Source organism: Euprymna scolopes, chromosome 18 (genome assembly GCF_053919585.1).
Source record: "Euprymna scolopes isolate OS-2025 chromosome 18, ASM5391958v1, whole genome shotgun sequence".
NCBI lineage: Eukaryota > Metazoa > Mollusca > Cephalopoda > Sepiida > Sepiolidae > Euprymna > Euprymna scolopes.
Genome location: NC_136499.1, coordinates 105108757 through 105127505, shown reverse-complemented (window position 1 = coordinate 105127505; position 18749 = coordinate 105108757). Strand labels below are relative to the sequence as shown.

Sequence of the window (18749 nt, the reverse complement as noted above, 5' to 3'; positions counted from 1 at the left end):
CAGTGTAATGTAAAATATTCCCCTGTAAAAATGATTCTTATAAGAGAGAAAAGCTATTTTTAAGATCGGATTTTCAATACTTATCGAATGAATTTCTGTACAAAACATATCTAAGAACACTGCCAGACATATAAATTAACTTTGTGTAAAATTTGCAAAAGATAGGCTAAGCCGTTTCGGAATCTGAGGAAGGAACTCTCTCTTTCTCTCTCACTCACTCACACACACACACACACACAGTTACTTTTATAATATATATTTTGTGTATCAAACTCTCTTCAGCCAATACTACTCATGAGTATTGGCTGAAGAGAGTTTGATATGGATATCTAAAACGGTCCTAATTATTGGGCTTGAAACCGACGGTACCAATGACTTATCTCATCTAACAACTTTCTGTACACAAAATACAAGATATAAATACGCTCTTATTTTTTGGATATCTTCGGATTTTCCTTTTGATTGAGCACTCTGCTGTATCTCTTTTTCCAAAAAAAAACTTATATATATATATATATATATATATATATATATAAACAAAGAATTAATAAAACATGTTAAAAACACTTTAACACGAGTTAAAAACATTTAATTTTCAAAAAGGATCCACAAATTAAATGGATTGTCCTTAATCTGCAGAGTTTCATGTGTGTGTTAATTGTAGAGTCCACTACCATCGCACAAGGGGAGATAATTCGAGTCTGAAATACCCTCTGGTGGATATGTGTCGAAAGTAGTAGGTAATGCTACACATACACATAAGCAATTAAAAAACAAAAAAAAAAATAGGTAACTTTCTAATTTTAAATGATAGGAATAATTGCTTAGAGAGGAACTGCAGAAAATTTGCATCTTTTGAAGGATTTGTTTAAAAATTGTTAAAAATGCTTTTATCGGTTCCAAAACTCATTTGTATGCAGTTGCTGCTGCTTTTTTTTTTTTTTTTTTTTTTTTCTAGAAAAGAGTTGTTAATTAAAAAAAAATATTTTGGTTTTTGCTTGATTTTCCAATTTTTCCAATTGTTTTGTTCTTTTCTAAATTAAACAAAATAACATTTTCTTTATTTTCAAGACTTGCTGAAAATATGTTCTTGCGCCATATGGAAGATTTTTATTTATTTTATTTTTTTTATTAATGAAATATCTTAGTTTAATTTTTAGTTGGGTGTAGTTTAAAATGTAAAATTAACTTGATCTTGTATTATTTGGATTCATCAGACTACTGTTCTCATCTTGATTTTCATTTTCTCAACGTTTCAGTCGCTGTAGCCTTCGTCCTTCTTCAGGTGTATCTTGTCGAACTCGGCAAGGACCTGTGGCACAGTGGTTAAAGTATTTGGAAAAATCAATTGTAAAAATGATATTCTCTTGATGGTTAAAGGTTCAATTGCAAATTACTATCTAGTCATGGCTGAGAGAACAAGAACTTGCTACTCCTGTGAAGTAAATAGTTCCGACCGAAATTCTGTCCAAATTTCCAAGTTTGACTGAAACATTCTTGAGTTTGACATGATACACCTCAAGAAGGTCGAAGGTTACATCGACTGAAACGTTGTGAAAATGATGATTAAGATGAGAACAGTAGTTTCATGAATCCAAATAATACGAATAACCAATCCTCATCTCAAAAATTCAGAACCGTCTTGATCTCCTATGGCAAATAAAAAAAAAAAATTTTTTTTTTTTTTTAAAGTAAGCGAATTTCTAATCTTTAATGTTTAACTATGTCCCTGGGTGAAAGGAGTAACAAAAAATTTTTTTTTTTTTTTTTTTTTTTTTTTTTTATCTACTCGGTAACTTATGTTCATTTACATGTTAGATAAGGGAAGGTTAGGGAGGAAAAGAAATTTTTTTTTAATAAAAACTTTAATTTTCCTTTTTCTTGAATTTGGTTCTGATGAAATTTATTTGAAGGACACTTATGATTAGGGTTAGATCCTATTATACATTTTACAGTAGTAGTAGTAGTAGTAGTAGTAGTAGTAGTAGTGATGAACAGTAGTAATAATAATAATAATAATAATTTTTTTTTTTTTTTTTTTTTTTTTTTTTTTTTTTTTTATTCAATTTTCACCCCAAACAAGGCACAGTGCCACTTTGAAGCAGGGGGCTACTATCAGGGACTTAATTAGCGGGGTCATTATGAAGGGAGATGAGTAGAAAGATGTTTGTTGACATTACACTTGAACTTCTGCATATCATTGCAGTTGGGAAAGCAGAATCCCGGAAGGGAGTTCCAAAGACCCGCAGTTCTGGGGAAGAAACTATTGGAGTAAAAGGCTTTCTTGCACCTAGGGATCTCTACTGTAAAGGGATGAGACTTATTAGCTTGTCGGGTTTGTCGGGGGTAGTTACGTCGGGGAGGTACAAGTGTTTGCAGTTCGTCAGAGCATTCACCATTAATAATAATCTATTTAATATATTTTTCTTAGTGTGTCTGTTTGTCTTTCCATTTCACTTTTTCTCAAACTACTGGGCCGATCTGGCTGAAATTTTGTATGGTTGTTATAAGGTGCAGCAAACTAAGTATTATAGTATCCCTTTTATGCACAGTTAGATTTTAATAAGAATTAATAGTGATTAGTAGGGATATGACAAAAGAATATTCTTATTCTTTTGACTCTCAGGTATATATCCGATGGAGTTAGATACCGTTAATCAATCAAGAACCACATCACTCTATCTGAAACATAAGATATTAACTAATATATACTCGAGAATCAAATGAAAAGATTAGTCACTGCAATACCACAGCATGCCTTAGCATAAAGTCGACTTTTGTCTGTTTTTAATCGGCTAAAAAGTCTAGTAGCAATAATAATAACAATAAAACCAGTTCAAAAACGGGTGAAAGTTATGGACCGTTGATTTAAAATTAGTGATTTATGCCCAATTGATGGTTGAGTATCTTCAAATTTGTGCTCATTTTTGTATTAAATACTAATCCCTAATTGTTCATTGAATGGATACCATAACTTCTTTGCAAGGGTCCATACAACCTTTCAATCAGATCGTCTAGTACTTTCCAAGAAAAAGTGGAACAGACAAAAAGAAATATAATATAGATAATAGTAATAATTATCCATATAATATTCTGTTTGTCCCTTTTTTTAGTCCATACATTACGTTTTAAAAAGGGTAAAATACAATTTTTTAAGACGAAACTACTTCCACAAAAAGCCAAATTCATGAAATTTGTGTTTTAAAAAAGCCAATCTGGCAATCCTGGAGAAAAATATCCGTGACCTTTTTTTGATATTGCCACGTTTTACAAATATCAGAATACTATATAGTCATTAGTGTAATGGTGTGAGAAAAGAACTCCTAGTGGTTTTGACATGCAATGGTTCTTCACTGAAGACGGAAGTTAGCAAAACCTTAAGTATAAAAAGGGAACACTCGAAATAAACAGGGCAAAAAAAAGAATTATGCCAAGAGGTGCTGGACTGAAAGAATAAATTAAAGATTGTCTCTTACAATGTGATTTTATTATTTGTATTGAACTATGTAGCACAATATTAGTTTCTGAGTATTTATTAGTATTTACTAAGTTATCTTATTGGAATTAGTTCTGTATTTAAAATACAGTAGACACTATTTTCATAGAAATCTTAATAAACTCCTATTTCCTGCATGTTGTATTTTTCGGTTTGAAAAAAAAAAAAAAAAAAAAAAAAAAAAGTAATTTTTTGTGCTATCCAGAAAAATATCAGCTTTATCAAAACAATTTCATGGCGCTTTTTAAATCAATCTGTACAATTTACTATTAATAAAGATATTCTTTTTTAATATAATCAATGTCTGGCAGGGTGAAGATTAGGCACAGCCAAAACGGAAGGAGGGAGTAAGTATTTTTGATGGAGTCTCTCTTTAAAAGTTTATAAAAAAAATCAAGTAATTATCCAATCAATATGAAATTTTCACTGATTACTAAGTGAAGAATGAACTTTATAATGGTACACTTTTTTCATAATCAATATATATATATATATATATATATATATATTTATTTATTTATTTTGCCTACAAAACCTGCCCTTCTTTATTTGTGAGTACAAATATGCTTAAAATAATTAACCGAAACTGAGCAAAATATATCGTATTGTGAGGAGGGTGAGGATTGTAGATAAAACGAAAAAAAAAAAAAAACTGCGCACATATCCAATTTTAATGTTGAAAATCCGAATTTTGAATGTTTTTATTTTTCATCTTTTGTGTTTTGAAGTGTGAAATTCGTTGGATGTTTTTTTTACATGGAAGTCACCACTTATCAAGGCCTGGAACCCACTCTGGGATAAAGGTTATTGGGTGTACAATAATCAATGGGATAGTATCGTAGTAATCATTAGTATTGGAGATTTGATAAAGTGCCTTATTTAAGGGGGCAGGTCATCAGGAATTTGTTTATGTTTGACTTGAAGACATCCAAGTTGTAGTCAGGTGGGAAACAGGCAGACGGAAGGGAGTTCCACTGGCATGCACTTCTAAGAAAGAAGCTTTGTTCATGGAATCTACGTTTTGGTTTTGGCACAGTTAGAGAGTGGTGTAAATTTTTGACAGTGGTTTCAGCTAGACTGGTGTTTATCGTGAAAGATTGGCAGGGGGGAACCAGTGATTGGAACTCAGATGAGCACTTGCCATGGAAGTAACGATAAAATGAAGACAGGCTTGCAACGTCTCTTCTGTGGGAGAGAGGTTGCAGGATAGACGGGCATCCCCCACTAAGCCACAAAGTCTATTTTGTACTCTGTCAAGGCAGGATAGGCTATTTTTAGCAGCTCCTGCCCAGATGTGATAGCAGTACTCCATCCTTGGACGTACTTGGCTTTTATATAGATAGAGAATTGCATCAGCAGTGAGATGTCTTCTGGAGCAGTAGAAGGATCCTACCATTTTTCCAGTGATCTTGGCAACAGATTTGATGTACGTGTTCCATTTCAGGTCAGGAGTAAAGGTCAATCCCAGAAGCTTATCAAAACATGGAGCCTCCCCTAGACGAGAGCCATCCATTTCAATTGATGCCAGATGGGAATCAGTGTTGATGATGTAAAGATAGGAGCTTGGTTTTAGATGCATTAAAAGTAACCAGCCACCTCTTCCCCCTCTGTACTGTGCCCTCAAGATCAGAGCAGAAAGAATCAGAGAGAACTTTGTCATTTACGCCCTTAGAGGTGTTGCCATAGATGGTCGTATCAACATAGATGTCAACGAATGATTTAAGTATGTGTTTTGGGAGATCATTGATGTAGATCAGGAAGAGAGTTGAGTCCAGGGTGGATCCCTGAGGTACTCCAGCATTAATACTGAGGGCCTCTGATTTCTGCCCATCAACCACTACTCTTATGAGCCTATCAGAGAGAAATGATTTAATAATTGAGAAAACATTTCCAGTTATACCATCGCTGGAAATTTTGTGAAGTAGCCCCTTATGCCATACCTTATCGATGGCCTTTGATATGTCAAGAGCAATTGCCCTAGAAAGGAAGCCTTTGTCGAGAGATTCACTAATCCTATGCGATATAACCGTTAGCACATCTGCTGTAGATCTGGCAGAACGGAAACCATATTGCATGTCACTAAGAAAGTTATTTCTGCTGAGGTGGTTGACTATTTTTCTATTTAATATGGATTCCAGCAACTTCCTCATGACACACAGGAGACTTATTGGTCTGTACTGAGAGGGGAATGACTTATCACCTAAATTCTTAAATACAAGGCATACTGATGAGGTTTTCCAAGGTGTGGGGAAGGACTTCTCCTTAGGCCAAGCTTAAGCAGTTTGGTAAGTACGGGAACTAGTTCTGGTTGAAGCTTTAGCAGCACTATAATAGGAATGCCGTCAGGGCCAGTTGTTTTACTTGAATCAAGGTTCTTTAATTATCTTTCAGATTAAAAAATATTAAAAAAACTAAAAAAAAAAAAAAAATTTATATATTTCCATTATTTTTGTAAAAAACACTACTTTTAAATCTTTGAAAAATAATAATTTTCTTTTCAAATATTGCTAATATACCATTAAATAGGAAATGCTTTGGAAGAATCGATACCAAAAAAGAAAAATCGATAAATAACTGCATTTTGCTAAAAATATAATTTCTTTTGTCAATTGCTTAATCACCTATGATGGCCCAACCGTGATACTAGATGCAAGAGTTTTCTTCAACACATACGACTAGCATTCCCAAAATTGTCACCCATCTGGTACTAACCAGCCTCATCGTTGTTTAACCAGGGGTTATGTCAGCAACAGATATATATAATCTCACTTATGAAAAAAGAATTAAACCCTTCACTCAACCATCAAATCAAACGTTAAAAATACATGGCTAAATATAGTTTTAATTTCCTCCAGACCTTCGTACTTAATTATAAATTATCATTAAATTTTTTTTTTTTTTTTTTTTTTTTAATTTCTCTATGTAAATCTATAAAATGATATAAAAAGTTGGATTATTTGAAATTCAGGTCCTTATATTATAATATTTTTGCATACTCTTAGAGCAAATCATCTTAAATATTTAGACAAAAAAACAAAAGTTGTTTAAAAACCTTTTTAAAAAATATTTTAATGTTTTAGCGATGAATGAATGGCGGTGAGTGGTGTAGTTTTGAAAATTCAAAAATTTTAAATCCTATTATTCTATTAAAAACAGTAGAAAAAGTTTTATATTATTCTGCTTATATGATAAAATTCAAGCTTTTATCTTTCTGGAAAAAAAGTTGCTCAAGGATAATGGATTTTAATAAATTTTAATTCGTTTTAAAAAACTACTTTTTTATTTTATCATTTTTTGGCCGAGTGAAGACTTAAGAAAAAAATTCTCTAGTATAATCGTTATTGTCAGCTAAATATTCTTTAAAGAAATAAAACGAAAATATGTAAAAAAAAAAAAGTTTTTAAAATAAGTGAATTTCTAATCTTTAATTCTTATCAAGGAATAAAAAAAAAAATTGTAGCAATTTTTTAAAACAAATATTCGGTCTTTTATCATAAAAATGATTGTCAATTAAATTGTCTTCAAATAAATAAAACAAATGTCACTTTCTGTAATACATTTATTTAAAGTCATACTGTTTGTAGTCAATGGGATGGTAAACAATGGGAAACAAATAAATAAAAGATATTGACACGGCTGCTGCAAAGATGATCTCCTGGGTTAGAAAATTTCTTGTACCAATATTCCATCTATTATATAAATCTCACCTGTCTGTTTAAATGTATGTGTGTATGTCTGCCTAAAACTTTTAACAGAGGCGACGGATTTTCACGAGATCAGTATTGTTTTGAAGCTCGAACCTTCGGACGACAAATATAAAAAAAATTGACTAAAAACAAATTCCTTCACCCTCAACTGGGCAGTTTTCTACAAAGAGGAATTTTTTTTTTTTTTTTTTACAAGTCATCGTATCGGTTGGTTGGGTGGTTGTTTTTGTTTTACGGCATATCAACCTTTTTCAGGTTATTTAATGCCGAATCTAGTTATTTTGAGGAATGATTTTTAATGGAGTATATATATATATATATATTTTTTTTTTTTAAGTCAGATTCTATTTAACCCATAGTTGGGACCCTAACAGGTACTACCACTCCAGGTCAGAGTGGACCTGGGAGCAATGACAATTAAAGGGTGGCTCCACACTCCCCAAGTCCCGCAAGGTGGGGGCCTAACCATCGGATATAGTTTTAGGTCATATCCAGGACCCGTATCGGTTGGAATGACTTTACTAATTTCAACGTTCCGAACTTCCAGTAATGTCATGGAGTAGGAGTAAGACGCCAGTTTTTTTTTTTTTTTTTTTTTCACTTTCTTTTCCGCCTTTGCGTCACAGGTTCGAGCCTGCCTGCCTACTACCACTAGTTTTTTGCTCAACACACACCTCCAAACACCCAGGCAACGCCGGGCACCCAGGCTAGTATATCTGTAAAGCAACAATGTGCTTGTGCATTGAGTATTTTGCATCAACCACTAACTTTGGCAGAGCACAGAAAAGTGTTGAACCTAATAGGTCCCATCATTGCAATTTTTTTTTTTTAAACATTCATTTTAATTAATTCCCTGTTAGTTTCATCGGTTTTCTTATGGGATGACAATCTTTAGTTAACTATTACGTGTAATTATATTCATGCAGATATTCTACATGATTTATACTTATATATATATATATATATATATATATATTTAAAAAATTTTGCCTACTGAACCCCTCTCAGTTTTTGGTGTACATGAAACTTAATATATAAGGTATTTGAACCCATGTGAAACTATATTTGGGTTTTAGCTGGGGAAAATCTGTGCAAAAGTGAAAATAAAAAAAAATGTGTGTGAAAATTTAAAATAATTTAAAAAAATGGAATTTGCCATTACGAATATGCATGTGTAACGTAATAGCTATTGGCTCAAATTTTAATTTTTAGCCTTGCAGCAAGCATGTCTTCATAGCTCAGGTATTACCATAAAAAAGGAAGTGAATCGTAAGCTAAACGTTTTGGTTTTGATTTATTTTTATTTCAGACTATTAGTCTCATCTTTATTAGTTGTTGTTTTTGATTTTTTTTATTGGTTTGTTTATTCACAACGTTTCGCCCAACTATTCCTCTGGCCTTCATCAGGTGGTAACCGCGATGGATAGGAACTTCCAACTGCATTCTCAGCCATCACTGCCATCCGTAGTTGTTGTCGTCTCACCACATTTTTGACCAATTAACCTCTGGCACGCTTTGGGTGGGATTGAAATCGCTATCTTCAGACAATGTTAATCTGGAACCGTAGAGATTCAACGTCTCTATCAACTGCGCCACAGGCCCCGAAGGGCGATCAAGGTTGGATTCTTTGATCTTATAAATCCACGTTTATTTATTATCTGATCTTCCATAGTTGGGTCCGTACCGATTGGTATAGATATATATTATTCCTTAATTGGAATTCATTTTTGAGATGAGCACTATATATTAATTTATTTTTAGTTTTGGTTTTGATTCTCACTGTTGGTAAACAAGTCTTAACTTTTTAAATCATTACTATATATTGGGTTAAATACAAAATCAAACATAATCCAAACATTCGAAGCTTAGCTTTATTTATTTATTGGGCATTTTATGTTGCTAATTATTTTTAATTTTTTTTTTTTTTTTTTTTTTTTCTTCAGGACTGCAGCGCCTGGAGGTGATGTGTTCAGATTGTGGTGCTCATCTCGGCCATGTTTTTGACGATGGACCGTTATCGAAGAAGCGGAAAGGAATTCGCTACTGCGTCAATTCGGCATCGCTGGACTTCAAAAAACATACAACAGTTTAGCATCTATTAATTTCATTTAATTGTTTTTTTAATCTTTTTTTTTTTTTTTTTACACACTTTGCAGAAATCATGTTTGCTTCTCGAGTTTTATTTTTATTTTCTTGCTTCCTGTGTTATTTTTTAATACAAACCAAATCTTAGCCGAGCTCCTAAACAAGTAAACAGTCGGTGTGACTAGTCTCAAATTCCTTAAAGATTTGAATAAAAATATAAATTCTAAGTTTAATCTGAAGATAAATTCGATTGAAGTAATTTAAATGTTTCATTCATTAAACATTAGTTATTTCTAAACACCTGCACCGATCTCCCAGTGTTGCTCATTGATCCCTTATAATCAAATTGGGTTTATAAATTTTTATTAGGTTTTAGTATCCAAACTAAAAAAGCAAATAAGGAACAATAACTTTTACTAAAAGGAGTTATTTCCCTTTTCTGCGTTTTTTTTTTTTTTTTTAAGTAGTTAAACATGTCTCCAGTTTATCAAACTACCGGACTAGATTTTCTTTCTTGAATAAATTGTAACAATACATGTTAATTTATTGCCAGTAGCAAATAAAAATCGGTTTGATTGCTGTTTAGATCCAACTTTTAAAATTATGCTGTTATAATTGTATTTATTATATTAGACGATAGAGTAATATATATAATCAACACTTGTATAAACAATAATAAAATAATATTGATGTATTCAGAAATAATGTTAAAAAAATGAATTTGCAGGCACAACCTTTGGGGTCTATCTGATGAAATGTTTGAAAGAATTTCATTTGTTTATTATTCTTATTAAATATTCTGTGAAATTGTAGGAAATTATTTTAATTCAATTTTTAAAAAAGAAATTGTAAAAATTATTTATTTAAAATAAAATTATTGATTTAAAATCATTAATTTTATTTTAAATGAATATTTGCTTAAATCATCATAGTATTAGAGTAGTGAGAGTCTTAAAATCTCCTTTTCTACATATCTGACTTACTGAAAATTGGTCATGTAATGTTTTGAAAGGAAGATTGTTTGCTTGTTTTTAACGTAACTGTTATTGTAATATCAAGACATTTTTAAAAAAAGAAAAAAACTAGAAAAGACCAAAAAAAAACAATTAGAACAAAAGATAAAATTAAAAAAATAATCTTTAAAAATTTCAAAAAAAAAAAAAAAAAGAGGAAAAAAAAATTTTAAAAACACATCTTCCGGTTATATTTAAACAATTAGTTCTCAAAATGGCTGCCATTTTGGAAGCTGTTTTGATATAACTTATTTTTGTGTTCATTATTTGCATAACTTTTATTCAGACTATTATCCTCATCATTATTTATATTTTCACCAGATTTTGGCTGTTGTACCTGCCATTTTTCTTCTTTCATCCATGTTTTTTGTCCATATTTAATGTTGTTGATTGTTTTAGAGGTTGGTGTTTTGTCCAAACTTAAATCTTATATAAACTTAACACTGAAATAACAAGTTCAACAGATTTAAACGTGTAAGAAAGATATCCATCTATAAAATACACCAACAATCAACAGCATTGAATATGTGGGCAAATAAAAACTTCACAATAGATGAAAAAATACAACTGAAGAATGCAAGAGGGCACAGCGACCAAATAGTGTCAAAATATAGATATTAACAATTGAGGAGGAGACTTTGAATAAAAACGATGCAAAGTATAATTCTTCAAATTCAGACAATAATTATTTCTTCGCTTGTAAAGTTTTATTTCAATTAAAAAAATTAAAACTGGAGGCAAAAAGGCCTTCTAATAAAAAAACTAAATAAAAATTTTAAAAAAATCATAAAATCTCAAAATATTGGAAGCAATAAAACCCCTAAATTATAAACATTTTCATAAAATGATAGTTCAAAAATAATTTTAAAATTTAGAAAACTGAATGTTATTTAATTTTTATTAAATGATTAAAATTATAATTTTTTTTCTGCTGAGACTTGTTGAAACAACTTATTCATCGAAGACAGTGTTTTTTTTCTTTTGTTTTTTTTTAATCTTCATTTTGTTGGTGGTATTAACACGAGGTGTCAGGCCCCTTGTGGAGAGAGAAAGGTACACAAAAAGTATTTAATTTTGCTGAATAATTTTAACTTGTATATATAAAAACATTTTATATTCAATCCTAAAACTGAGGATTTTTAACTTTCTTTCTAAAACACTTTCATTTGTTTTCATAAGCTTCAATAATTTAATGACCTTGAAAGGGGTAGGTGATTAACCTAATAGATACCATCGTGGACTATTGATTTGGCTATGCTGAGTTTAAAGCCTACCAGATCTAGTGTTATTATTTTACTAATATGCTAATGGAAAAGTTATGAATTAATAAAAGATTTTAACCGTTATTTAATTTAATCTTTAAGGTATGAATGAATAAATTTTATTAAATAGTAATGCTATTATGGATAATTTATATAATATAGATAGATATGATGGACCCCCATCGATTTCGACGTATGAGCTTCCATCACACAAACTAAGTTGCTCGGAAATCCATACAGATGATTTGTTTATTGTGGTGAAGGCTTTGTGTAGAACCAACCACACTTTTTGGTATTACTGCTAACCTTTGTCTGTGCAGAAGATACAGTAGACCGCAGGTTTTTACATCAGTTTTCTTCTCCTAAATGCATGTCTTAATGAAGACTGGGGGTGCATCTCTCCCAGTGAACTAATGTGCCCCTAGATACCAATCTGGAAATTTCTATGACTTGGCGCAGTACATACAGCACTTAGACTTCCCAAATGGTCACCCATCTGGTACTAGCCAGGTTCAATGTTGCTTTACTTTGGTGATCTGGCGAGAACCGGTGTGTTAACATGATTGTGCTGTGTGTATGTATATATATATATATATATATATATATATATATAAAAATATCGTCACCATCACTATGGCTCATAAGCCTGGCTGACTATGACAGGATTCAAACTTATGACCAGAGACAAATCAAGTGAGTTAACCATTACACCAAGAAGAGCTTGATTGAAATTATCTGCTAATTTATTGCTTATCAAATTGTTGTAATGTTTTTCTTATTTTTTAGTTGTAACTCTATTACTGGTATTTATTAGCTCCCCTTACATGTGTGTTTGTGTGGTTTAGGAGGAATAAACTAAACACAGAGAGCTCGATTATATTGGTAAAACCATAATCGGCTGACGGATAAGAAAATAGTAGCAATATCCTTGTTTCATCCTAGACCAGATTTATGGCCAGCTTTGAAACCTCTGCTGTCTCTAGCTACTTGATTCATCGCAATATCCTATCATTTTCATTTGTTTTTGTTTTTTTTTAATCTTTGAGAGCACTGACTGTAAATTGCCAACGAAAAATAATAAAAACATTTTTCATTTCAATTATTAACAATAAACTTTTTCTTTCTTTAATACAACAGAGGCGCATTAAAAAAAATTTGCGTTTTCTTTTTAAGAACTTGAACCAGGATCCTTGACATATTTGCCTTTTAAACTTGAATTCAAGACAAGAATTATTACTTTATAAACGACAGTTTAGAGTTCAACATCACCTTTTACTCTCTAATGCTCACAGTATTGTAAACATGTCAGACATTTTGATCTATTACCAATAGATATGGTTAACATCTATTCACTGTGTGGTCCTTTGAAATTTGAAAGTGACTTTGAAACTCTGAAGCTATCAATTAGAAATTAATTTCTGTCTTGAATTAAACTTTACTAGAAAAAAATCAAATAGTATGGTTCACTTGTGCTCTAAATTCAAATGTTAAAAAAAAACTTGCATCTGTTAATGTTATATTGAAGAAGCTTTTTTGGTTGAGAATCCTCAGAATTAAACCTTATCTTTGAGTAGTCTCTGAGCTTCAATAAGCTGTGATTCTATTATAGTAAAAAAAAATCTTTATAATTAAAAATAATAGTAAATGTAATCAAAAATTAAATAAAAATAATTTTAATGTTAAGAATTTTTTAAAAATAATTATTTTTACAAATGTTTAAAGTTTTTCTGGCTCCATATTAAATTTTTTAAATAGGACGAATTTTTAATCCCCGTTTTTTACGTATACCAGTCAGCTTGCTTAATTAATCTTTTTTTCTTTTTCTTTTTTTTTTTTATTAAAACCTGATTTTAAATAAAAAAGAAAATAAGGTGTTTGCAATGAATATAGGCATTAAATAGTAAATAATAAGCAACCATATATTAGGAAATTACCTGATTATTTTATTAATTTTAAGACTAATTGAAGTGATTTTGTGGATATTGGAAAAAAAAATAAGCTTAAATAAAATCTAAGGAAGAAAGCACACAAAGATAATGTTAAATGATAATATATGTATTAAATTATGATACTAAATGTCTTTACAAAACTAAGAGTTTGTAGCTTTATTAAAATACAAACTTATTGTGAAAATTAGTCCTTTTAACATCTGAACTAAAATATGTTCAATTCAAGTGAGGCCTTCTTCAGAAAGATTTTTTTTGCATCTGGACAGGATGAAGGCACCATTCAAAAGAACAAAAAAAAAGATTTTAGCCTTCATCTCTCTAAAATTAAGTGTTAATTTCAAACACAAGAGATAATTCATTGCCGCAATAGCCAAAGGGAGATAATCTATTCCCCCCCCCCATATTATTTCTGAATTGTAATTAAGTTTATGCCTGCATGAAAGGGTTCGAAGAATTAGAAGTTAATCTTTTAATAAGAATGGCAGTTATGCTGCATATTATATACTTTTTTAATTTAATTTTTTTTTTTTTTACATGACATTTAATACTTCCATTATCTGATTTTTAGACCAAAGCCATTCCTGGTTATTGATTTGAAAAATCTTGGCCAGATAAAATCTCCTTTAGCCGACAGCTTGTTCTTTCTCTCTTAGGGTTATTGGTTAACTTAATACTGATATAAAAAGTAAAATAAAAATTTCTTTTCAAGTTAACAAAAGCAAAAATAAAACAAATGTAAGCAATCGGGTTTCACCTTTTCAATTCTACTGGAAAGATTGCAAAAATAAGTGTAAAAAAAAAAAAAAAAATTTTTTTTTTTTTTTTTAAATTTTTTTTTAACAAATATATTTTAAAATAATTTTGCGAGAGATATTTTTCAATTCTCAAATCTTTTTTTAAATGTTTCATACAAACAGCAATGTATGGGGACTAGGCGGGGGGGGGCAATAGAAATCAAAGGCCTTAAACAAGTATTTCACCTTAGATTTAATACAAGACCTTATAAAAATAGTTTTCTTTTTGAATCCATAGTAATTAACGAATTTCGAAATGAACATATCTATTGTAATTCAGTCTTTGTGATGTGGTAAATTTTTATTTTAGTTATCATTGTCCATTAGATCTTTTTTTTTTTTTTTTTTTTTTTTTACATTACTGAGTCCATATAATGTCGACATGCTAGTCACACTGTTGTCTAAACGTTAAGACTTGTTAGTTGCTAAATTACTATCGCGAAAATCCATTTCATGTATATCCTCCCCCATGTAGCTCTAACATTAAAAAAAGTTTTGTTTGCATTAGCTTTTTTTTTTTTTTTTTTTTTTTTTAAGGATTGATTTAATTTTTAAAAAAAAAACCTAATTACAAAAACATTTTTCAGTCATTTTTGTCAATTTCCAGTTTGACTTCAGTGCAAACTGAAATCTTTCCCGCAGTTTGTAATAATATTCTTTGAATGTGATATTGTATTTTTTCCATTGTGACTATGAAACCGAAACTGGCCGTTGTCTCATTTATCAAGAAAAAAAAAAAAAAAATTATTCTCTTAGTTTGTGTACTAAGGGAAACAACTCTTTGCTTTCGCACGAAGGGAAATAACTCTTCATCACCAGAAAGCTAAGTTCTTAACTAAAATTTTTAAATGTAGTGATTTTAATGTATATTTACTTTCTACGAAAATTAAAAACAAATGATGTAAAAAAAAAAAAAATAAAAAAATTATAAAAATAAAAAAAAATTGACAAAAAAAGCAAAAAAAAAAATTACGAAAATCAATGTTAATCTAATGTCTTAAATTAATAATCTGGCTTTTTTTGTTGAAAATATTGTTTTATTTAAAAAGTAAGTTTAACAAATTTTATTTTCTAAATTAGATTTTAAATTTACCTATTTTCTTGTTGCATTTTAATTTTTCTATGCGATTATCTAGAGTAAAAAATACAATTTTTAAATCGAGGAAATAATTTCCTTTTCTAAAATGCGAATTATCATGTTAGCGTAATCGTCTTAAAAGCATTGGTTTTTCTTAATTATTCTGTTTAAAAATAAAGATAATTCAAAAAGCTTTTTAAATTGGTCTCTTGTAAAAAGATATGTAAATATTTTCAAATTTTTAAAACAGTTTCATAACTGTCAAACTAATATTTAATATAAATAAAATTAGCTTTAATTTTAAGAAATTTGTAAATGAAGAATATAAAAAAATTTTTAATAAATGTATTGAGCAGCATTTGTCTCTTTAAGAATAACCTTTTTGTAATGTTTTTTAAATTTTGTTTCATCGAATTAATATAATTAACTAATTTTAATCATCCCAAATATAAAAAAGTGGGTGAATAATTAGTACAGTGCAACCTTTGTGGTAGTTTATACTTAATGTTGGGAAAGGTATACCCACACCTCGCCCAGATATAAGTAAAAATTAAAAAAAAAAAAAAAAAAAATAGCAGCTCATGTTCCAATATAATAAATTGTTTACACTGGTTGTTCTGTTTCAACATCAGATAACTCAAAAAGGGTTGATATGCCATTAAAAAAGATAAAACAGACAAATCAAATCAAATATTAAAATTGTCCTTTGAATAATTAACTAAACCAAATTTAAACTTTTAAATTTATTTTGTAAAATTTTGATGAATTTTTATTCTGATAGTAATTTTGTTCTCGTTTTTATTTTCTAAAAAATGTATTAAAATTTTGAAATGATTTCAAGTTTCTACGCTTTTTTGTGAACTTTCATTTCTTATAAGATTTCTTCTTTTTTTTTTTTAAATTTACTTGGCACTTTATTATGCTTTTTAAATAAATGAAATTCGGCTCCTTTTTTTTTTCTTCTCTCCTTCGCACATTATCATAAAGTGTAAATTGCATAAAAACAACCTTTCATCTTGAAATTGATTATATTTATTTTTGTCCATTTTCTTGCTAGCATAACAATTTTTTTTTTTAATTCTCCCTGCCGTTAATCATTCTTGATGTAGGTAATAATGGCGCACGTGAAAGAATAGTGAAATAATGGAGAGAGATGGAGGGTATAATGAATCAAATAGCTACTGTCATAGATTATGAAATAGTCTATACTGGGTTAAAATTTGAGAGTATCCAGTGTATTCAATTTTACACTAATAACATTGGGAGGGGAAAGGTATGGGCCTACACACAGAATTGGGTAAAATAGCAACTTTTGCACATGATTGTATTTAGTTATTAAATAATCCCAAAAAGGGTTGATATGTCATAAAAGGAACAAACGAAAAGTGTTAAACTGTAATAATTCAGACAAGCAGGTTTTAGTCATCTTTTTCTGAAGTAATAACAACAAATATTATAATTGCATGTGTGGATTTTTTTTTCTTCTTCATTTTTCTTTTCAGTCTCCTTTTCTCTCCCTTGCTTCCCCCTCTTTGCCTCCCCCCTCTCCCTCTTTCCCTCTTCGCCTCTCCCTTCTCCCCCTTGCTTCTATCTACTTTTCCTTGCCTCATCCCTCTCCATTATTTAAAAAAAAAATTTATGCCATTATTCCCTATTTCACTCACTTGTGCCATGATTACTACACCCTCTGACACATTTCAACAGTTTTTCACTCAATACCAGCATTTAGATTTGTTCTCAACGAATATGCCAGAATAAAATAATTCAAAATTATTTAATTTTATTTTTCAAAAGTCAAAACTTTTCATTGCATGATTTATCTAAAAATGTAAATTAATAAAACAAAAAAAAAAAATCAGAATAAATTGCTCCATGCCATATCAGAATGTTCGGAAGCTTTTGCAAATCAGCAAAAAAGAAAAGCAAAATCAATGAAAATGGACATTAAGATTTATATGTTCAATCTGCATTTAACAAAAATGCTATATTATTTTAAATTTACACCTGACAGATTGACAGAAAATGTTATTTCAAGCTTAAGCATGACACTGACGAAAATGTTTATTCAAGCTTAAGCATGACAGACTGACGAAAATTTTAGTTTAAACTTAGACATGACATACTTATCTTTCTTTTCTTTTTTTTTAATTTGTGAATGCATTTAGAAAATACATTTTTTGGTTACATGAAAATGAAATTTACTCATTAATCATTGTGGTGTTAAATATTGTGTTGTTATTTCTTCATTATTATCATAACCATTGAATCTGCATAATCGATTGTGGCTGCTTTTAGCATTTTTTTTTTTTTTTCCTTTAAAGCTGTGTCTCTGTCGAGAAATATTTATCTTTTGTTTAAGGAGACACAAATGAACATTAATACTTGACTTTGGCCTATATACTGTAATTCTAGCCAGAAATTAGTTTCTACTTCCCAGTTTAACGATTTCCAAATCACATTTGAATTTTCAATAGTTTGTTTTTCCTTATTACATCTAAAAAAGAAAAAACATGACAGTGATTTTGAAGCCTTTAAACTGGCAAATAGGAAAAAATTTATAAAATTAAAATTTGTAGTCCAAAGTTGAGTATTTATGGTTTATTTAAAATTATAGACTAAAAACAAAAAGTAATGTGGAAAAAAAAAAAGAAGTCCAGTTTGTTTAGAGAAAAAGAAAAATCTGGATTTTATTTTGCTATGTAAATTCGCAATCTTAATGTCAGTTTAAATGAATGCATATCTTGTGTCGTTTTTTGTCACACTTTAAAAAAACTTATATCTACATATGCAATACACGTGCACGCACACACACGGGTGCTTTTGGCTTACATTGACAGATTGAGGTTTCTATCAACTCGATCTCCTCAGAGCCAATACCCTACTTAACTATTGGAATGATTATATATATATATATATATATATATATATATATACTTATTACCCCATAATATCATAATATAATATACTTACACTCATACAAATACTTTTGTAATCCATGAACTTAGCGGCTCAACTATCCTATTTCACTCCTTAACTTTATGGATGTTTCTCCATATTTTGGTGGGGAATGAGAAGGGCGTTCTTTTTAGAATTTGAACCTGCGTATTTGTTTGAATTAGTTTGTTCTTGCAATTTGTTTTATTTGATTATAAAAAGAAATAAGTTAATGAGTAACATTTGGAAAATTTTTTGGCTATTTTTGTATTTTGAAGGTTTTTGTTTTAGTTCTCATTGGAAACAAATCAACATTTTTTTTTTTTAATCTTTTATAGGAGTATATTTTATTTTATGGGAAAAAAGAAATGGTTTGATTTTTTGAAAACTTGTTTTATTTTCCTTTTTTTAATTTCTTTACTTTTTTCTAT

At 29.6% G+C, this 18749-nt stretch overlaps 1 protein-coding gene across 4 annotated transcripts in view; it reads left to right on the top strand.

Annotated features, from left to right (window-relative positions):
* Positions 1–18749, top strand: part of LOC145297735 (methionine-R-sulfoxide reductase B3, mitochondrial-like) — a 292708-nt gene that overhangs the window by 268415 nt on the left and 5544 nt on the right. For 3 of the 4 annotated variants that reach the window (XM_080143955.1, XM_080143953.1, XM_080143954.1), the window contains exon 4: positions 9147–9289. In XM_080143955.1, the coding sequence (XP_080000081.1) occupies positions 9147–9289 (143 nt within the window). Of the gene's footprint in view, positions 1–9146; positions 17612–18749 lie in introns of those variants that run through there. The other variant, XM_080143956.1, reaches the window with a different exon arrangement.